Source organism: Procambarus clarkii, chromosome 89, assembly GCF_040958095.1.
Source record: "Procambarus clarkii isolate CNS0578487 chromosome 89, FALCON_Pclarkii_2.0, whole genome shotgun sequence".
NCBI lineage: Eukaryota > Metazoa > Arthropoda > Malacostraca > Decapoda > Cambaridae > Procambarus > Procambarus clarkii.
Window position 1 is genome coordinate 6,672,078 of NC_091238.1, and position 23,251 is coordinate 6,695,328.

Sequence of the window (23,251 nt, forward strand, 5' to 3'; positions counted from 1 at the left end):
TTCCTGTTCTAAAGCAATCTTGACCTAGGATGTACAGTTCATTCCCCTCTTTAAATTAAGAGATTTTACTCTCAAACACATGTACAGTGTGTGTGGAGTTGGTGCGGCGAGGGGGTGTGTTTCATGTCATTATCTTGCCCCCTCTCCCTTGTGGTGTAAAGCTATATCTACTGATTTAAATGACCAGAATCTGGCCAGGATCTAACACTGTTCATATTACACCCAGAGTTCGGCCCAGAGCATGGACACGGCACTTGATTTTGATTTTCAAAGTTCGTGTCTTCCATTCGATTCCCCTTTGAGGGGTATCGTAGCCTGGTGGATAGCGCGCAGGACTCATAATTCTGTGGCGCGGGTTCGATTCCCGCACGAGGCAGAAACAAATGGGCAAAGTTTCTTTCACCCTGAATGCCCCTGTTACCTAGCAGTAAATAGGTACCTGGGTGTTAGTCAGCAGTCACGGGGTGCTTCCTGGGGGTGGAGGCCTGGTCGAGGACCGGGCCGCGGGGACACTAAAGCCCCGAAATCATCTCAAGATAACCTCAAGATAACCTCAAGAAGCCCTCGAGTATTGTGGGTAATATAGACATTTGACAAAGACAAGTGCAATTCTCACCACCTGCTTCACCTTGCCCAGTACAGTTCCCCCCCCCCCCCACTCTCCCTCATCCTTATTCTCTCTCAAGTGCTTCCCTCTCACCCTCTCCCAGTCCTCTGCCCACCACACATCCACTTATCTCTCCCTCACCTTCCACTCTACAATTACTTAAATATGAAAATCAGTAAGATGAGGCAATGGGAAATTTGAAGAAGCTCCAGCCACGGATTCCCGCCCGCTATCCTCCAGCCACGGATTCCCGCCCGCTATCCTCCAGCCACGGATTCCCGCCCGCTATCCTCCAGCCACGGATTCTCGCCCGCTATCCTCCAGCCACGGATTCTCGCCCGCTATCCTCCAGCCACGGATTCTCGCCCGCTATCCGCCAGCCACGGATTCTCGCCCGCTATCCTCCAGCCACGGATTCTCGCCCGCTATCCTCCAGCCACGGATTCTCGCCCGCTATCCTCCAGCCACGGATTCTCGCCCGCTATCCTCCAGCCACGGGATCTCGCCCGCTATCCTCCAGCCACGGATTCCCGCCCGCTATCCTCCAGCCACGGATTCTCGCCCGCTATCCTCCAGCCACGGATTCTCGTCCGCTATCCTCCAGCCACGGGATCTCGCCCGCTATCCTCCAGCCACGGATTCTCGCCCGCTATCCTCCAGCCACGGGATCTCGCCCGCTATCCTCCAACAACTGGAGGATAGCACTATCCGCAGATCAGTATACCCGCCCCCCCTCCCCCTATCCTTAATTGAAAATTATTGGTGTGTTGTGGCCACTTGAGCCCGTGAGTATGTGTACATGTGGGCTCTTAAGAGTCCCTCTTGACCACGACTTGCCTCCTCTCCCCCACCATCACCGACAGTTCCCCCCCCCACATTCTCCCCCACCATCACCGAGAGCTCCCCCACATTCTCCCCCACCATCACCGAGAGCTCCCCCACATTCTCCCCCACCATCACTGACAGCTGCCCCACATTCTCCCCCGCCAGGTTTGCTGTACATGTACTTACATTTGACATGCCCACCTGCCCTCAGCTGGGCACCAGGGTACACTACCACCACCACCATGGTAGCAGGCTCAACTATCCCTTTACACAGCTGACCTTAATGCCTTGCCCTACTCACTCTCTCTGGAACACAACCCACCAGTCGATTTACAAGCAGGTCCCCAATTGCTGCTGGATAGACAAGAGGCCACAGGTAAGGCTCGATACCCCAAGTGACTGTCCCTAGTTGTCCTGGCTTAGTGTTTCCTCATGATTATCTCTGCTCTTTACGGTGGACAAGAGCCTGGTAACCCGGGGCACATTAAGGTGTTTATGAGGGGGTCTGAGCGGGAAGGGAGGCCAGGCCCCGCTCACATTACACACGTAAGCTATGATATTAACATCTTTATTGACAAAATGAATTACAATTTTGCCTAATCTGAGGATTTTGATAGTCTTATTAAAGTAAGGATAATGCTGGTATTCACTGTCACGCAGGACAGAGGGTCATACATAAGACAATAGGTCTAAACTGTAGGCTGAAGCACATATATATGCTTGGTTACAATCAATGTTTTAATGTGTGGATATGTGAAAACAACTTGCTACTGCACTGCCACACAAGGGCAGGGATGGGTACACGTAAGCAAGGATATTTCCTGGTACCGTGAAAGCAGGTGCCGGCGCTATTCACAGAGTGCAGTGAACGTATCATCAACGTTAACAAACACAGGTAAACCCCAGATCACCGGCTCCCAGTGTTTACAGAGGTGATGGTGGGGCTGGCAGCGGGGTCACGGCACCAATGCACTCGCGTACCGGGAACCACAGAGATATTAGAAAGAACTTTTTTAGTGTCAGAGTGGTTGACAAATGGAATGCATTAGGCAGTGATGTGGTGGAGGCTGACTCCATACACAGTTTCAAGTGTAGATATGATAGAGCCCAGTAGGCTCAGGAACCTGTACACCAGTTGATTGACGGTTGAGAGGCGGGACCAAAGAGCCAGAGCTCAACCCCTGCAAACACAACTAAGTGAGTACAGCCCTTAAACCTCCTCCAAACATGACACACAACTATTACCCGACCAGAAAAAACTGCAACAGCATCACTGATCTATCACCAAGAACACACAACCATTCATACAAGGACCGATGATGCGAAGACATGCTCTAGGGTCATACGGGGGACATGATCACGGCATGTAAGTTACTTCTAATTACAGACTTGGAGGATGTGCACAGTTTAATGGGTCTGGAGCCAGGATGAGCGATCACTTGTGGATCCTTAACATTAAACGACTCTAATGAATACACGAACTTGAGGCTTAATAAGGTAGTGAGCTAAGAGTTCTGAGCTGGTCCCCCCCCCCTCCAGTACCAGTACTATATACTCACCTAGTTGTGTTTGCGGGGGTTGAGCTCTGGCTCTTTGGTCCCGCCTCTCAGCCGTCAATCAACAGGTGTACAGGTTCCTGAGCCTACTGGGCTCTATCATATCTACACTTGAAACTGTGTATGGAGTCAGCCTCCACCACATCACTGCCTAATGCATTCCATTTGTCAACCACTCTGACACTAAGAAAGTTCTTTCTAATATCTCTGTGGCTCATTTGGGCACTCAGTTTCCACTTGTGTCCCCTTGTGCGTGTGCCCCTTGTGTTAAATAGCCTGTCTTTATCTACCCTATCAATTCCCTTGAGAATCTTGAATGTGGTAATCATTTCCCCCCAAATTCTTCTGTCTTCCAGCGAAGTGAGGTTTAATTCCCGAAGTCTCTCCTCGTATATGTGAAGTTGGGGATGCGTGGCACACAACTATTAACCAAGAGGCGGGGTGCAGGAGCGGCAGCTCAACCCAGGCAGGCACAATTGATTGATTGATGAAGATTAAGCCACCCAAAAGGTGGCACGGGCATGAATAGCCCGTAAGTGGTGGCTCTTTTGAGACATTACCAGTATCAAGAGCTGATACTGGAGATCTGTGGAGGTGCGACTGCACCCTGCGTGACGGGAGATGTCTCCCGTGGCAGGCACAGTTAGGCAAGTGCCTGAGAGTGAGAAGTGTTGGGGAAGGAGCGTGCATGTTACTGGACCAATAGTGGCAGAGTGTGACGAGTGATCTGTGAGTGAGGGCCACGGAGCCCCGGGTGCACCAACTCTTGAGTGCATCTACCTGCACTCAAGAGCTGCCCATCATCTGGCTGATAAAACAAGTGTTGATACCTCTTACCACCTGCCAGTTACTGATGGCTTGTCCCTCACAACCTCGTCATCCAAACTCCTTTCCACCCCCACCCTACCCTCCGTGTCACTGTCCAACCGGGGCCCGGTCTCTAACCAGAGACCATACAATCACATCCCGATGGATCAGATTTCCTTAGGTGGTGTTTATCGAGCTGTTTCCAGGCTGGCGAGAGGGTGGGGTAGTCGAGAGCCGTCACGAGGTGGGTCAAGACACAGGCGGACCACGGGAGGGGTGCCATGATACAGGGACACACTCAGAGCCCTTCACCACACACGTGCCCAGGGTAGAGCAGTGCACACCGGGGCCCACCAGGCTGTTGCCACCCCCTCTTATCTCCACTGGTGGGGGGGGGGGGGAGATAATGTACTCCTGGAGAGTACATTACAGTACTGGAGGCCGCCAACAGGCAAGAGTGGTGGCAGGGGGAGGGGGAGAGGAACACCGCCCTGATGGTCACCACTCCTGGCCGGAAGTAACAGTTCCGGCCGGTCACCACTACCGCACACCACCACCACCACCACCATTCCGCTCCAGTGACACTTCCGCGCCTCGCACACTCCCCACTACACATGCTGGGTCTAGTATATTCCTAGGTCGAGTCCAAGCTCAACACCTTCAATAAAATCCTGACCAACATGACTTGCCAGGAGCAAACAAAAGCGAAACGCCTAATAGCAAGTCTGCAACGCCTGCCGGTGGGGAGAGTGGGGGTGGGGAGCGGGGAGAGAGGATAGGGAAGGGGATATGAACGAGGTACAGGACATGCTTGCTGTCGTCGTGACGAGAGAGGAGAGGCCATTGTGAAGGATGGATATGAGTGACATGTGACGTGTGTGTAGAGATATTGTAGCAGGCAAGTATGTTGTTGGTGGCGCTCTTGCAGGCACCAACAACATACTTGACCAACACTGTCGAGGGCAGTATTAGTCAAGTATGACCAACACTGGTCATACATACTGGTCATACACTGGTCAACTAGGCAGTACTCTACCCCGCCTAGTTTCCAACGCAACAAACGCTTACCTTCCCAGTCAAACTAATCACGATTTCCAGATCTTTCACAAATTTAGATTAAATTCAGTATTCTTCAGTTGACCTCTAACCCTCGTCTACTCTATCTGGAGGACCTAGACCAAAGGGGGCGTTATTCACAAAATATGCAAAAAATGAAAACTCGTTCAATTTCAATCAAACTTTTTTGACAAGTTGTATATGAAAAGGGTTTCATTTGGTCCAAGTCTCAGCATCGTAGCATAAATAGGAAGGGTGAAAAAAAATATTGAATTATGTGTCAAAAATTTTCAAAAATGGTCAAAAGAGATCATCAAACAAAAATGTCAACTGAAATCATGTCTGACTCTCAACTATCACAATAGCATATATTAAAAACAAATTATAATTAGTTTTATTAACAAAAAATTTAGTTAAAAAAAAAAAGTCAAATTTCACTTTTTTTATTTTATTTTATCTCTCTTTTGTTTATAGGGCGATTTGCATGAAACTTATACACCTGACTGCACGTAAGCCTATCTGTAAGGGTGCCAATTTTGGAGGAAATTGGTTGATGTTAACTTCAGCCACAGAGGGCAACACCTTAGACTATTTTTTTACTTACTTGAAAGTTTATGTTACTTGAAATTGAATATCTTTTTCATTTTTTATGCAATTTACATGAAACTTACACATTATATATAAATTTTATGTCTCTAAAATCGTTTGCAAGCGTTTTTATCTTGAGTTCTTTATTGACTTTATAATAACAATAAACATGATATATTTGCATAATTTTGGGGGGAACTTAGACTATTTGTATTAGGAAAACTAAAGACGTTTTGGAAAATCTTTTGCAAGGGATCCTTTATTATATGTTAATGTGTCAGAAAAGTGTCATAGAATGATTATATCTGAAAGGTGTGGTTTTAAATTTACACTTGAAAATGTGTAAAATTCGTTGAAAAAAAAATAAAAAAATTAAAAATCTCCCTTACTATTTAGGCTACAGTACTGAAACTTGGAACAATTGTAGCCCTTTTCATATACAACTAGTCAAAAATAATGGTTGACACTAAACAACAACTTTAAGATACCCGAATAACGCCCCCGCAGTCTCAGACTCCCACCTTCCACAAACCAAGACGAATTTGAACACACACTTATTTAATTTTCAAGAAACGTGCTCAAGTAAACATGAGTCACAAGGAAGAGACGCCTGACAAGACCTACCTTGGTGTGGAGGAATGCCAGAGACTTGTTGACATTCTCAATCTTGTGGACGCGCATCCTGCCGTTGTTGGGTTTGCCCAGCTTCTCCCCCGAGATGATCTCCAGCAGCTTCAGCAGCATCTTGCCGTCGGCCAGGTCGGTGAAGAGGTCCATCACCTCCAGCCGCGCCTGTCAACACCACCACAACGGTTACACCACACTTTATCGCCACTTACGAGCACGGCAAGGCAAGGCTGGCACTGCTGGGGCGAGGGGAAAGGGGAAAAAAGTTCATGTGTACCAGGATTTCTAGTTCTAGATTTGCAATCGTGGGGGGAGGGGGGCAGTGAAGAGCAAGGTAGCTAGACCCTCCCCACAGGAGGGTCGCCACCAGCTGTGGACAGTAACTTACCCTGGCTCCAGGTGACCAGACAAGTGGGTCGCATGTAGGGGGGGGAACTATGAAGTTAAAAGTGTTATAGCTGCGCGATGTGTGCACCAGTGGAGGCAGTGACACCCACCTGGTCCCCCCAGAGGGCCACAATGTGTACCGGACAACCACCTGGTCCCCCAGAGGGCCACAATGTGTACCGGACACCCACCTGGACCCCCAGAGGGCCACAATGTGTACCGGACAACCACCTGGTCCCCCAGAGGGCCACAATGTGTACCGGACACCCACCTGGTGCCCCCCAGAGGGCCACAATGTGTACCTGACACCCACCTGGTCCCCCAGAGGGCCACAATGTGTACCTGACACCCACCTGGTCCCCCAGAGGGCCACAATGTGTACCGGACACCCACCTGGTGCCCCCCAGAGGGCCACAATGTGTACCTGACAACCACCTGGTCCCCCAGAGGGCCACAATGTGTACCGGACACCCACCTGGTGCCCCCCAGAGGGCCACAATGTGTACCTGACAACCACCTGGTCCCCCAGAGGGCCACAATGTGTACCGGACACCCACCTGGTGCCCCCCAGAGGGCCACAATGTGTACCTGACAACCACCTGGTCCCTCCAGAGGGCCACAATGTGTACCTGACAACCACCTGGTCCCCCAGAGGGCCACAATGTGTACCTGACACCCACCTGGTCCCTCCAGAGGGCCACAATGTGTACCGGACACTCACCTGGTCCCCCAGAGGGCCACAATGTGTACCTGACACCCACCTGGTCCCTCCAGAGGGCCACAATGTGTACCTGACACCCACCTGGTCCCTCCAGAGGGCCACAATGTGTACCGGACACTCACCTGGTCCCCCCAGAGGGCCACAATGTGTACCGGACACTCACCTGGTCCCCCAGAGGGCCACAATGTGTACCTGACACTCACCTGGTCCCCCAGAGGGCCACAATGTGTACCGGACACTCACCTGGTCCCCCCAGAGGGCCACAATGTATACCTGACATTCACCTCGTCCCCCCAGAGGGCCACAATGTATACCTGACACTCACCTGGTCCCCCAGAGGGCCTCGCAGAACACGAGTAACTTACCTTGATGAGGAAGGAGTTCATCCATTTTGTGAAGGTTTTCTTCTGTATACCGAGACGTTCCTCCCGCAAGTGCTGGATGCGACCAGTCTCAAACTGGCGGAGGGCGTCCTCGCGCGTGGTGAGGGCCGTCATCTCGCTCCCCCTACCTCACCATCCTGCAACAACAACACTATCATTACTACCTCACCATCAATCCCAACACCAGTAGTAGTAGTAGTAGTAGTAGTAGGCATCCATCAGTCTCAGCAGACTATGGAGTTGCACTCTGGTGTCGGCCTGGTCTGGAGTGGCCTCACCAGGGCGCAAAGCCAGGGTAGATTGATTTGGGGGAGAAGCTAGTTACCCAGGCAGCAGGTCCCCCTCTCCACAACACCATCTCCCACAAATTATCACAGCTCCCAGACCTCACACCACCATCTTGCACACGAACGGATCAACCAATGGCTCACTAGAATCATGTGAGTCATGCATAAACTTGTCTGTTCAAACCGACCCCAGTCATCTGTCCCCCATTGTCCTTACTTGAGCATTAACCTGTATTCTAACATTAACTTGTTGGTTTGTATCCTTACACTGTACAGTCTCTAGACATGAATTAAGATGAGCCCAGGCGTCGTCTTTACACGTAATACCTTAACCCTTCAACACTGTAGGTACTCACTACCACATCGACGGGCACCGACTTTAAACGCCCAGCCTCCCAAAATGTACTACTTATAGTAGTACAGCCTGCTCGCAGCCTGACTCACGCGTCAGGCTGCGAGCAGCCGCGTCCAACAGCCTGGTTGACCAGTCCAACAACCAGGAGGCCAGGTCGAGGACCGGGCCGCGGGGACGCTAAGCCCCGAAATCATCAAGGTAATCTCAAGATAAGGTATCGACAAAACGTCATCTACCAATAAAAACTACCTTAACCTTGAGATTCCTCTACATACAATATAGGAGTCCACGAGAGTAGGTGAACACATTAGCAGGAGTATGGTAGTTAGTGTGTAGTTAGAGTTAGAGTATGGTGTGTAGAGCGTAGTGAAGGTGGGCGGTGCCACAGGTGTGGTCTGACTCAGTGCTCGCCCACACCTGTGGTCACCACGCTTCAGTAACCCCCACTTAAAGCCTCAATGTCTCCTTCCTCACTCACACATTACCTTACCAGCCCTTCAAGTGCTATCATTGCTTGCTGGCACAGTAATGAGCAGTAGTGGGCCCCTTATGTTCAGACGGGGTCCCTCTCTCATTGTGCCTGTGGTACCTCTACTCCTCTCCACTCAACATTTCCTTCTGTATCTTTCGCTCCAGTATGCTATGTGCAAACTTGGGACCTGGCTTTCCGGTACCTTGCTTACACACACACACACACACACACACACACACACACACACACACACACACACACACACACACACACACACACACACACACACACACCACGTTCTCATGATTTCAAAAGGCTCTGCGCATGTACCTTATTTGCCTGACTGATAAGGAACTGCTAGTTGAAACGCCAACAGCTTGGCTTATCAAGCCTTCAAACCGGACCCTGGGGGGTGTGAATGTTGCTTTAACATTTAGCCACCATGTACAGTGACGCCCAAACTCCTCTCAAACACCACCATATTTATTACCACCAGGAGTCCGACGGAGACCATAACACTATGGGACTCACGCCCCCCACAACATTCTTGACCCCCTTCCCCGTCCCTTCCCCCCCCCCACCCCACACACACACGGGGTCTGTGGCCGAGTGGACAGCGCTCTGGACTCGTAATCCTAGGGTTCGACCCCGGTGATGGCGGAAACAAATGGGTAGTTTCTTTACCCCTGATGCACCTGTCACCTAGCAGTAAATAGGTATCTGGGTGTTAGACAGCTGTTACGGGCTGCTTCCTTAGGGTGGGGGGGGGGGGGGTTGGAGAGAAGAAACAAATCAGTCGATTGACAGTTGAGAAGCGGGCCGGAAGAGCAGAGCTCAACCCCCGCTACCACAACTAGGTGAATACAACTAGATGAATACACAAACAGTTCTTAAACCCCCCCCCCCCCCTCCCCAAACCCCTACCGCGCAGTAAAGAATAGCCACGAGACTTCTACTACGAAGCAACATAAGGCACACGTGAATCATCGACCAGGTTGCGGTAGCAAGTTCCTGTCTTACTGCGAACCTTCCCTCACCTCATCCCTCGCATTCGTCACAATCGTCCAATCCGTTAAAAATGCAACTTATTAGGACAAATTGAAGCACCGAAATATTGACAGTTTTCTATGCCTAGGCCTCGATAGGTTAGGTTGGTTGTTCGTGTTTGTGGTTATATAAACAGCTGGATTTTTTTGTACGGACCCACGAGTTACAGCCCCCGCTCCTGTGCCTGGTGAGTCCTCTACGGGCTCACCATAGCCCGTGCTACTTGCAACTTTTGATTCCCTGCATAAAAAAAGAGGTTACTGGTTGAGGTTACTGAACACATACCTCCACACCTGCACTAGACAACTGCCCCAAGCCAAGCCAGTGTGGCGGTGGCTCCACAACCCACACACTGGCTTCTAAGGCCAGGGCAAGGTTAGGTCACGTGACGTCATAACACATCACAATTCCATTTTCCAAGTTGATCACACATCACCGGGTCAATATCAGCAGTGATGTGCTGTAGTGCCCGCTCCGTGGTTATGATGTGGCCAGCAACACCCTCCAGCAGGCTGGAGCCACATTCACGAAGCACTTACGCCAGCACTTACGAACGTGTACATCTTTCCTCAAAATTTGACGGCTTTGGTTACATTTATTAAGCAGTTTACAAACATGAAAACTTCCCAATCAACTGTTGTTATTGTTATAAACAGCCTCCTGGTGCTTCGGAGCTCATTAACTATTTAATAATTGTAAACAAAGCCGCCAAAGAATGAGAAAAGATGGACAGGTTCGTAACTGCTTCGTGAATGTGGACCCTGGTCCCTGCGGGTCCTTACTCCTACAACTCAAACTGGTTTTCACTTAAAAATAACTAGTCAATCTGTAATGCAATGAACAGCTCGCCAACATTACCGAACGAAATATTTACAAAATCCGCAGGGTCTTAGGCAGCTTTTGGAGGGCGTTGTGGGAAGTGGGGAGTTGTGGGGAGTTGTGAGTAATTCTGGAAGTGTCATTAGTCGTGGATGTCACTGTTGCCATTCAGTGAAACACATCTTATCGCCCTCTATCAAAACTAGAGTCACGTGAACTGGTTTAACACTCAACAGGGTAACTGCAGTGTGCCGTTGAGAGCTGCCACTGTTCTTGCACCCCAAGTATAACATTAACCAGGGTTTTCATTAAGGTAGCCACCACCACCACCAATATTCTGGCAAGCCTCGTACACCGTAAACCAGACTGGTAAATTACAGCGCCACCAGCCGCCCTCTCCACCCAGCCTACCGCAAATATACTCCACATAGCTCCGTCTTGATGGTTAAAATCGTATATGTATTGTTAGGTTAGAGTGGTTTAGCTTAGGCTGTGTTAGGTTAGAATGGTTTAGCTTAGGCTGTGTTAGGTTACAATGGTTTAGCTTAAGCTGTGTTAGGTTAGAATGGTTCAGCTTAAGCTGTGTTAGGTTAGAATGGTTCAGCTTTGGCTGTGTTAGGTTAGAATGGTTTAGCTTAAGCTGTGTTGGGTTAGAATGGTTCAGCTTTGGCTATATATGGGGACATTTATATATATGGGGAATGCTTGGGGGACCATTCAAGCGTGTTCGCATATATGGGGATATTACAGGATCAATGAAGAGCTGCTGCTTCTTAGTATCAGTTTTCACACTATAGTTTATTCATGATCCCACACTTCGTCTATCTACTAGAAGCAAAACATGAATACAGTGCAAGAAATTAATATATTTTATCATTTGTAATAAGATGGTTATGCCATTTCATGCAACATGAGATTAGATTTCTCTAAATGGCTCAATTGTGTTTCAGTCTAAGATGTAAGGTCTATGCCTGGCTACTGAGACAAGTACGTTATTATTTGATTGTAAACTATTTAAGGCTAGTGGTGAGGAAAGGGAGTGACATAAGCTGTCCACTACAGTGTCGTCAATAATTATGTGGGCTACTAGTTTAACTTACAAGGTGAGTGCCTAGTTTGTTTTATTTTTTACAATAGTTCTTCACTCGAGCTGATCAACAATAACAGCCCTGAAGCTGAACTAAGTGTTCCGTCAGTGTATTGATCGACTTGAGAATGGTCGAGGACGGACCGAAACGTCGTCGTCGTCCCTTCAACTTCTAGTGTGTGGTCTGGTCAATATACCTCAGCCACGTTATTGTGACTCATCGCCTGCATCCGTCAGTGTATATGGTCTGAGTCATGATGTTTTGACTTTGTAAATTGTGTACGTGTTCTAGGTACGTGTACGTGCACCTAATTTAACAGCTACTGCACGATGGTTGTTTGTGATTAGGTCCTTGGTGGGGCATGCGTGCATGCGTCAGGGTGTCAGAGGGTCAACACTTACCAGGCGCTGCACTCCACATACCTCGTACAGTCCTCTCATTGTTACACCAATGGCTGTTCGCTGAATCATTTTAGAATTATTAGTTCCACTGTGTATGTGTTCTAACAATTCAACTGATACAATGCTATTTTCATTATCACACAGAAGCTTTAGCACTATCATAAAATTGATTTCAAATATTATCTAGAATGTGAAGTATATTTATTTCCGCATGTTGAGAAATTTGGTGGTTATTGGGCATCACGTGGGATATAATCCGTGGTTCAGTGGGTAGTGCGCCCACCTGCCCAGTCCAGGGACGCGGGTTCGATACCATTGTACCGCCTCAATATTTCCTCAGTATCACTACGGATCGCAAGCACCGGACAAGCAGTAATCAATGCATAAATATCTTGCACAAGTGCGTTAACAGTTGTATACATTTACACGAAACCTCAAAGATTGAAAACCTGTTTCCCTCAAAGTTCCAGTAATCAACTTGAATTTGTCTTGAATTTATCTGTTATAAAAATCCAAAACGACCTTAAAACATCTTATTTATTAGTGTCATAAAGCCAACCTTTACTCCTTGATAATTAACTGGTTGATGGGGTTCTGGGAGTTGTTCTACTCCCCAAGCACGGCCCGAGGCCAGGCTTGACTTGTGAGAGTTTGGTCCACCAGGCTGTTGCTTGGAGCGGTGCCCCCCTCCCCCTCATAAATTGGGGTCTAGGAGACGCTACTACTGGGGAGTATGAGCCGGGTCGTCAGCAGTCTCAATAGCAGTAACTATCTTGTAGCACACTGAGCTCGTTAAGAGCTAGGATTTTGAGTGACGGAATTGTTGGACACTAACTGCCAAGAGGGACGTGGGGAGCAAATCGAACCGTTTCATAATGTTATGCCCGGAGCCGGTCGACCGAGCGGACAGCACACTGGACTTGTGATCCTGTGGTCCTGGGTTCGATCCCGGGCGCCGGCGAGAAACAATGGGCATTTCACCCTATGCCCCTGTTACCTAGCAGTAAAATAGGTACCTGGGTGTTAAGTCAGCTGTCACGGGCTGCTTCCTGGGGGTGGAGGCCTGGTCGAGGACCGGGCCGCGGGGACACTAAAGCCCCGAAATCATCAAGATAACCTCAAGATGCTCCATCCTCCCCTCATCCCAGTACGAGGGGGGATAGGGCCCACCTCTCAAGTTGTGGAGGCCCCAACGTGTGTTATCTATCTTTGCCTAAAGCTAGATAACCCACCAATAGACTGTCTTCTTTCAAATACCTTGGTGTCTGTACCTTGTACCTTAACTGCAGTAAATAAGTTACATCAACAATGTAGAGACAGACTCGAGGCTTTTACAACTGCATTGAGGTACTAGCACTTTGTTATGGTTCATCTATGGTTCGAGAGGCGTCTAAGTGTTTCCCGTTTGACCAATCAGAGAGAAGATAACATTGTCCATCTTGTCGTTACCCAAACAAACAACGTTACCAAAACGTTGGGCCTGCGGTACTGTTTTTTTTATGATGTTACTTCTTAGTACTCTTTCAAAGATGTTTGTGTGTGATGTTAATGCTATCGGTCTGTAATGTTTTGCCTCTGCCTTATTGCCTCCTGTATGCAGTGGTGCTATCTCTGCTGGTTTTAGTATGTCAGTGATAACGCCAGTATCTTAGACTGTCACTAAAGAATGCGAAGGACCTGCGATAGTGATTTTCTACAGTTCTTGATGAATATAGAGTTCCAAGAATCGGGGTCTGGGGCAGAGGGCATAGGCATACTGTCTATGACTTCTTCAAAATTCAGTGGGATAGAGTGAAATTCATTTGTCATTAATCTTCAGTGTGTTTAGTGATCAGCTGAAGACAGTCATTCGACCTGAGTCAGTCATTGAGTCATTTGACAGTCACAATCGACTTGGGAATTGTCCAGGACGGACCGAAACGTCGTCGTCCCTTCACCTTCTGGTGTGTGGTCTGGTCAAGACGGAATATTGATTCCTCAGTATTACGCTCATTTATTACACAGCAAAAACGTATCTAATTGTTTCTTAGACCCGTCCACTTTTGTTGGAGCCATATTGCTCAGGTGATGTTGACACAGCAATGGTGAAGATGCGGCGGGATGTACGGGTTAATACAGAGGCCAGCGGGGGCTAGACAGTGCGGCAGTTGTTGCACTACTTGAAGTGCACTACAAGTGGCCGGGTTGCACTACAGTGAAGTGCACCTGTTGCACTACAAGTTCCTTGCCAGCGCTTCCTCCCTGGGGGCCACACCAGCCACTCCTCCAAAAATGTGGGAGGTAAGTGCAACAGCACAAGTACAATTGTGTACTATTCATAGTAATCAGGAATTGTACTTATTTTCACTTGGTATTAAACCGTACTGTCAAATATATTGTGAATATTTGAGTTTACCTGAAACGCTGAATAGAAAACTTCAACCTAACCTAACCTCCTTAGTGTTTGAAGATAAAGTATTTTATTGCTTCTTAATTACAATTAGTACTTAACCTATAGCTATAATGATATTACAGTTTTATAAAACTAATAAAACAAAACATATATATCAATAAATTGTAAAGTAACTCAGGATATTCTCAAATTTTGTATAAAATCATGAGCCCTCCACCCTGCTCCTCCCCAGCCCGGCCAAGCAACTTGACAAGTTCCCTCTTGAAGAACACCCCCGCTCCTGTGCCAGGTAAGTTCACTACGAGCTCACCATAGCCCGTGCTACTTGCCCCGCTCCTGTGCCAGGTAAGTTACGGGCTCACCATAGCCCGTGCTACTTGCCCCGCTCCTGTGCCAGGTAAGTTCACTACGAGCTCACCATAGCCCGTGCTACTTGGAACTTGTTCCGAGTAGCTGAATCTATAACATCATCATCATCTTTAAGAAGGTGAGGCTCTGTAGTAACTGGTGAGGGTAATGAAGAGCCGCGAGTTCTCTTGTATTTAAGAGTCATCTAGGGCAATACTGGCGCCCCCGAGACCTAGACACCCATATATGCTAATGGGTGCACTATTATATGCACCCATTAGCATTTTGCACCATTTAAAGTGTAAAAGTCTCTCAAAGTATTATTGGTTGTGCGTGGTAGGAGGTTCGTGATCAGCCCCGAGGATGATACAAGTGGGTGTCCCGCTGCCTGGAGACGCTCACAATGGAGGTCCTACTTTGTATAAAGGAGGAAATGTATATGTTTATCTCTCAGAATGTTTGGTAATACGTTTATTGCTTGTGATGTGTGTCTATGTATGTATTAACACGATGTACTGAACGGGGTGAGAATAGCTTGAGCTACCTCATCCCTTTGTGTGTATTTTACATCAATAAACTTATTTCAATGGAGACCTGGAACTTGGTGAATTCTTGTCTCACTGAGCCCTGCACGTTACGAAGCTGAAGATAAATCAATCCACTTTTACACAGTAAATGTCAACACGGCATTTACACCAGAGTTGTTTAAGGCTTTCACTTAGTGACACAAAGTGGCTCCTTCACTACGCCACTGTGGGCCAGAAACTGCCAGATGCTGGGGACCGTCTAGACGGTATGACGCCGTAAGGTTTGCCAGGTGTGCTTGACATGGCTCATCAAGTTTGGTTTTGATGTTAGCAGACTGTCTTTAGCTTTCTAAAACAAGTATTGTCACTTTCATAAAAAATCATACAATCGACTCTTCCCTCCCTCCCCTCCCCCCTCCCCTCACCTCTCTCACAAACACGACTCTCTAAATCAGTGTAGTCTGGCACTGAGGAGTGGGTAAAGGAGTGCCAAGTGCTGGAGGAGGGACATGGATCGTAAGGTGTTGTACAGCCTTAGATCACCGTCTGGGTGTACTTGTTGCACCAGTAGTCTCCGTCACCTACTGCACTAAGCAATTATTTCCCTTCACAGGTGTGCAACCAGTTACTAATATTTTCCAGTTGTAGATTATGATGTGCTCCATGGAATACAATGAGCAATGTTAAGCATTTAGAATAAAAAGCCAATTGGCGATAAACCAGAATAAGTAATTCGGGTAGTGCATGGTTCCCCCACTCTCCGGGGAGTGGTGCTCCCGCACACACACACTTAGCGCGCCACGTACGCTTACACAACCACCCAATTCCTGGCGATACTCAAGAGGGGGAAATACCTTACCACCAACGGCTTATGTGGACTGGACGAGACGCGTACAGGTCGACTACTCACCACCAGGGGAGGTAGCAACCAGGTAGGGATGGAGGTCGATCGAGGTCACACCACAATACCACCAGGGTGACGGGTCACCACCACAGTAACACCACACTTGGCCTACACCAGCAGCCACTACACCAGATGGGTTAGTATGGGTGAAGAGTGTCAGGAGGAAGACCTTCCCGGGCACCAGAGACGCCAGTACTGCGCCACAGGCGCTATCGTCTCCTCGCTATCACACACTGATAACGTTGCTATTACATCTACTGTACTTTATATAATACCCGCTTACACCTCTACAACCCACTTACAACACCCAGACGCCACAACACACATTACCTGTTGACTACCTCCTCTTGGTTCCGGGATCAACATCAATGCGGCCCGGTCTCTGACCAGGCCTCCTGGCTGGTGGTGTGGTCAACCAGGCTGTTGGACGCGGCTGCTCGCAACCTGACGTATGAGTCACAACCTGGTTGATAAGGTATCCTAGTTGATCAGGAAGCCTAGTGTACGGATACAGTACGTAGGAAGAGCAGCGCCCCACACAGGAGATACCGTCACTTAACAGAGTGCCAGGGAAGTGAATCATCGGAGTTTGTTCCATTCCTTAATATTTTACCCAGGGTAATGAGTACATGGCCCCGCACACAGAAATATTCACCTAACCGGACTGTGATGCATAGGTCAGACAGCAGCACACAGCAACGGTCGACATAGAGCATATCTGGAGTATACCTATACCATACCTGGAGCATACCATGGAGGCAGGGCCAGAGACCGGGTCCCTGGAGACACTTCTCTCCTGAACCACTCCAAGATCACCTAACCTCTAACCATTCTCAGTTTAATTAATCCAACGCCTCAGTTCTCTCATTTGTTTTCACATTTAAAAAGAGTTCAGCGAGAGCATCAACCAATACACCCGTTGATTGCCTGTATTTCGAAAGTAGTTTTACTCCCGCAGTCTTGCCCGGTCGGCCGAGCGGACAACACACTGGACTTGTGATCCTGTGGTCCTGGGTTCGATCCCAGGCGCCGGCGAGAAACAATGGGCAGAGTTTCTTTCACTCTATGCCCCTGTTACCTAGCAGTAAAATAGGTACCTGGGTGTTAGTCAGCTGTCACGGGCTGCTTCCTGGGGGTGGAGGCCTGGTCGAGGACCGGGCCGCGGGGACACTAAAAGCCCCGAAATCATCTCAAGATAACCTCAAGATTGCCTGTGACCAACATTTCTGGAGCTGCCTGGTCTGCCAGATATAACCCACTCCTCTCTCAGTTTACAAACACGGCAAGGAACAAGTTATCAAAGAACTTGAGCCCAACACGGCCAGAGGATTTATTTCTGCCATGCAATACTATCCTCCATCCATTGGTCAGAAGCGGGACTATGTTACTACTCACAGCCAATTGGGTCGCCGTTCTCAACATCTTCCGTCCCCCTGCGACGGAAAACTTGTTTACCAAGAGGGAGGGGAGAGGAAGACCTGCTTGTTTGATGGGGTTCTGGGAGTTCTTCTACTCCCCAAGCCCGGCCCGAGGCCAGGCTTGACTTGTGAGAGTTTGGTCCACCAGGTTGTTGCTTGGAGCGGCCCGCAGGGCCACATACCCACCACAGCCCGGCTGATCCGGAACTTCTCTTAGAAAACAGTCCAGTTTTCTCTTGAAGATGTCCACGGTTGTTCCGGCAATATTTCTAATAGTCGCTGGGAGGACGTTGAACAACCGGGGACCTCTGATGTTTATACACGTTTTACACTGTAAAACATTATTTTTAAGGGGATGGGGTTCAATTTGTAGGTGGGGGAGAGATGGGGTTGAACAGTGTGATACTTTATCATTCCTGGAGAACTTTTAGATTAGCAGTGTGGAGCGCGCCAAAGGTCGCCAGATACAGTCACGGCTCTTGACTGGTGTTCATATCAGCCGAAGATGATAGGCGGTGACGACACAGTGCCGTATCAAACGGGCTTTATTCACCAATTGTGATAATGGTGATAACATGACTGATTGTAGAAGCTTTATCTGTTACCTTCCTCTCCTCGCTCGCCTTCCTACCAACACTACCTGACTGAAACCTTTACCTCATGACTGTACTCACGAGTTAAACCAAAAGTTCTCTGCCAAACACCAACAACAGCGACTACATCATTAACAGCGTTCTATAGCATGTTCAGTGCAGTCTACACCGAAGCGAATGGTTCCGGGTTCGATTCCCGGTCAGGACCAGCCGTTTGGCCACATTTCCACCGGTTGACCACACAGATGAAATTAGGTAGGCGGGAGTTGAACGACTGTTGTTAATTACATCCTGGGCAGGTCAGTAGTTGGCCTACACCCTAGGGGGACCTCGATCACCAACAGGCATATCTTGAGGTTATCTTGAGATGATTTCGGGGCTTTTTAAGTGTCCCCGCGGCCCGGTCCTCGACCAGGCCTCCACCCCCAAGAAGCAGCCCGTGACAGCTGACTAACACCCAGGTACCTAATTTACTGCTAGGTAACAGGGGCATAGGGTGAAAGAAACTGTGCCCATTGTTTCTCGCCGGCGGCTGGGATCGAACCCAGGACCACAGGATCACAAGTCCCACTTGCTGTCTGTTCGGCCGACCGGCTCCCCTAAACGGCACCCCTAAATCCCCTAAATGGCACCCATGGCATCCTGCCATGGGTGCCATTTAGGTGCCATAGTCACAATCAGAGAACAATGCCTCAACCTCAGGGCTCCACGGCTGTTCAACACCCTCCCAGTAAGCATTATAAATATTGCTACAGATATGAATGTAGTCAAGAGGCACTTAGATAACTTCTTGCAAGAGGTGCCGGACCAACCAGGCTGTAGTGGATATGTGGGCCGCTCAAAGCAACAGCCTGGCAGGCCGGGCTTGGGGAGTAGAACAACTCCCAGACCACACTCCAGATATACTCCAGGTATGCCCCTAATAACGGGAAAGGATACCTTATTTCTCTCAACATTGAGCCACCAGCAGCGAGCGACCCTCCCCGTTCCACAAGGTATCCACAAGGTAACCACTCCGTAAAAAATGTAATGGTTTTTGCCTTGCCTAACAGAAACGTTGGAATCTATTAACCTATTTAAGGTATGAAGGCCGGTGGTGAGAAAACGTGAGTATTACGATACTTAAATGTTGACTAGACTCCGGCGAGTGTGACGTGAGGAAGATGGCCTGTGAGTGGACGTGGCACTGGAGGTGGGATGGAGGGAGTGGAGGTGGGATGGAGGGAGTGGAGGTGGGATGGAGGTGGGATGGAGGGAGTGGAGGTGGGATGGAGGGAGTGGAGGTGGGATGGAGGGAGTGGAGAGTCCTCTGCCGGCCATCATCAGTTAAGGTGCAGCATCATTACCTCCATCAGTAACCTCACGACACACGCATGCGCCTGCTGTCTGCACCATCCTCACCTCTCACCACACACACACTACCCCCCTCTCCTCCGCCACTCTCCTCCACAACACTATCCCTCTCCCCCACACACTATCATTTCACCTGGCCTAAATATATATTAATTTTTTCATGGGCATTAGTGCGGGCGCTCCGGGGATGGGAGTAACTCTGGGTTACTTCATTCCCTTACTGACCTGGAGTATATCCCTTACTCAAGGCCCACTGCAGGTTGGTATATCTTCAGGACCGTGTCTGAACTACCCCGCCAGTCATTTGGTGTAGACTTCCGGTGTCTTATCTTCCGTCTTGAGATGTGACGTACACAGCCCCAACAGTCACATCCTTCCTACACTCCTATCTCTCCACACTAGCCCCCACTCTCACCACCCCCACCTTCCCCAACCATCCCAGGCGCTTCCCCCACTATCCCACCACTACCCACTCCCACACCATCCCGGCGGCGTATTCCTGCAACGTTAAAATGATATAATTTCTAAAATAAATGGATAAAAAGTGATGACTGAGCAATGGCGACGAAAACTCCCAGCTGAGGACAATGGGCAGGGGGTAGGGGACAGGGGTGTTAGGGGAGGGAGCGGATATGACGGGGGGAGGGAGAGGGGGGGGGAGGGAGGGGTTAAAGCTAGGGGGGGGGGGGTTTGTTGCAAAATATTGTCGAGTTATGCAACAGTGACCAACCGGCGGAATGCCAATACCAACTCCTGTACTAATTGGCTTGCATCCGCTGTGTTGCCAATGCGGACCAAATCCCCTAGTTCCGGTCTGACGTGTTTGACTCCCCGACAAACTTGGTCAACACTTTACTCCTCCGAATGTCTTCAACATTACACATTAATTCACTATTTTAATGCTCTAGTATCGTAGGGATCGTGAACATGTTCTAGCATTACAGTCTAGATCTTGAGGCTGTAGTTCACGACACTATTGTGTGTGGCTGTCGTCGTATACCCGGAGTACAGTATACCTGGAGTACAGTATACCCGGAGTACAGTATACCCGGAGTGAGTTACCAAACCCGGCCTCGGACCACGCTTGTCTAAAGGTAACTTGATCCAGAAGACTGTTGCTTGGAGCGACCCGCAGGACCTCAACCAGTACAACCCGAAACGTGTCTAGTTACTTTCACACGTCCATTTATATACCTGGATCGTACCTGGATGGGGTTCTCAGAGTTGTTCTACTCCAGAAGGTTGGCTCGGGGCCAGCTTGACTTGGGCTACAGAATTATTTCATATATTTGTTGGGAGGCACTAGTGCCACAGTGCCTCAGGGAAGAGGCACTAGTATCACAGTGCCTAGGGGAAGAGGCACTAGTGCCACAGTGCCTGGGGAGAGGCTGTTGTATGCGCTCGTGCCAGAGGACGCCCAACAGGTTCAACACTCATTGAGGCGGGACCAAAGAGCCAGAGCTCAACCCCCGCAAGCACAACTAGGCGAGTACTAGGGCCTGGATTCACCAGCCATTTAACGTGTCACTAACGACACTTGTCCATCTCTCCTCAATCATGGCGGCTTAGTCTGCATTTGTTAAATAATTTCAGAGTTTGTGTTAATCTTACGACCCAAGAGGCCAGATTCACGAAGCAGTTTCGTAAGTACTTACGAACCTGCACATCTTTCCTCAATCTTTGACGGCTTTGGTTACATTTATTATACAGTTTACAAGCATGAAAACTTGCCAATCAACTGTTGTTATTGTTATAAACAGCCTCCTTGTGCTTCGGAGCTCATTAACTGTTTAATGACTGAGAAAAGATGCACAGGTTCGTAAGTGCTTGCGGAACTGCTTCGTGAATCTGGCCCAAGGTTACTACTGTTATTAACTACCTCGTAGTGCTCCGGGGTTCATAAACCACCCAAGTGACAACCTACGTCGTCATGACTGAGGAAGATGTACTGGACATCTTGTAAGGAGTGAGTGATACCCCAACACAGGTCTTGGACACCAGAACAAGGCCACTTGTACCGTACAAGCTGTAACTGAACGAGTTTGGAAGATGATGGTTGGGCACTTAAGTTGTGGGGCCACTCGCTCTGGCCTGGGTGCTGGCGGAGAGTAGGACGCAGCTCTTGGGCCCCGACTTGACACTAGCCTAGCGTCCCGTGTGGACATGCAATAATCTCATGCGAGGAACAGTGTCCCTACAGCCCAGTCCCTGACCAAGTCGTCTACCTAACAAGGTTATTAGACGCCACTGTTCGCACTCTGACGTATTTATCACAGCCCAGTTGATCACTTATCCTTTGCAGGTGTTCATCATGTTCCCTTTTGAACACTCCGAGAGCTCGACTAGTTATGCCCCAGCCTTTAGATTAGGTTTACAATCCCTCCCTGACAGCAGGGCACGTTGTCGACTCAACCCCGGGGTCCTGGGTTCGATCCCCGCTCCACACTGGAGGGTGGGAGAGGGGGGGGTGAGGAACACACGGGGTACAGGGGGTACCGTGGAACACAGGGGTACAGGGGGGGGGGGAGGGGCCAGCTACGCTACACTTTCAACAATTGTGGCGTCAAGAAGGTGGGCGGCGGTGGCGGGAGACTTTAGGGTCAAGGTTGCCTGCTTCATGACGTCACCCCTAAACTGATGCTGCTAACTGCAACAGTTTGAGCGGCCCGGTCATTACGAGGGCCGCACCGCCACATACCACTGCTGCACTAAGATACTACACGTCTTCCCAGCATCTTAACGCACAAAATATTTCTCCTCTATAGTGTGCTCACAGGGCAGGGGGGGGGGAGTACAGGGGGTACCGTGACACACCTTCGAGCACTGGGGGTACCGAGCACTGGGGGTACAGTAACGTACTGTTGAAAACAAAACTAGCTCCTCTGAAACCTAAATCTTCATTAACAAGTTGGGTTGAAACTTTGAGCAAACGCGATGCGACTGTTAGTCGGACGTGAGAAGCAGCGTGGGACTGGGCAAGTCCAGCAAGAGTCAACAGGTAGAGCAGCAGCAGGAGCCCTGCGTGATACCTGATGTATCCCCAGTATGGGGGGACATCACCCCCCACAAATTATGCCCATACTACATAACTACAAACCCTTCATTCTCCTCGGCTGCCAACTGACCCAGGAGGTGTGGGTGTGCACGGTACAGGTGACCAAGGCGGTGGTCCAGCCCCGGGTGTCCAGGCTGGTGACACACCAGGAGTGAGCAGACCAGTGCTAGCAGCAGCAGCAGCAACACGGGCACAGTAATGACGTCCTCCCCCGGCCACACACTACCACCTACTGCCCTCACACTCTTGCCACACACACACACACCCCCTCCCACCCACCAGCAGCGCGCGCGCGCACCCTCATTCATCCCCCCAAGTGCCACTCTCCTCTAACAGAGACTATACACATTAACCAACTTCCCGGTCACGAGACGGGCTATATTTACGGCACAAACCCAAATAGGAATTCCAGACAGGCATCCGTGCTGGTGTCGAGGGTCAGGACCAGTGAATGTAGCGGATCATCACAGCACTGATGATTACACAGCAGGACCCCACTGACCTCCACGGCTGCTGGGGGTGGTGACACAGGGAGGCGCTTCTCTAACACTGACCGTGGGAGGGACCAGTCAGCTTAAGCTCATTAACCTCACCCTACTAGTCTAGTGTTGATAGAGATGGCCTCCACGGCTGCA

The 23,251-nt window shown here is 49.4% G+C and overlaps 1 protein-coding gene across 17 annotated transcripts in view; it reads right to left on the bottom strand.

Moving 5' to 3' along the window:
• The window catches only part of kst (spectrin beta chain, non-erythrocytic 5 kst), a 242,070-nt gene that overhangs the window by 93,833 nt on the left and 124,986 nt on the right, over positions 1 to 23,251 (bottom strand). For 11 of the 17 annotated variants that reach the window (XM_045767221.2, XM_045767223.2, XM_045767220.2 and 8 more), the window contains exons 1-3: positions 16,204 to 16,394; positions 7,540 to 7,694; positions 6,064 to 6,231 (exon numbers count right to left, since the gene is read on the bottom strand). In XM_045767221.2, the coding sequence (XP_045623177.1) occupies positions 6,064 to 6,231; positions 7,540 to 7,671 (300 nt within the window). In that variant the 5' untranslated portion in view covers positions 7,672 to 7,694; positions 16,204 to 16,394. Of the gene's footprint in view, positions 1 to 6,063; positions 6,232 to 7,539; positions 7,695 to 16,203; positions 16,396 to 22,658; positions 22,850 to 23,251 lie in introns of those variants that run through there. The other 6 variants (XM_045767228.2, XM_045767229.2, XM_069317861.1 and 3 more) reach the window with 5 other exon arrangements.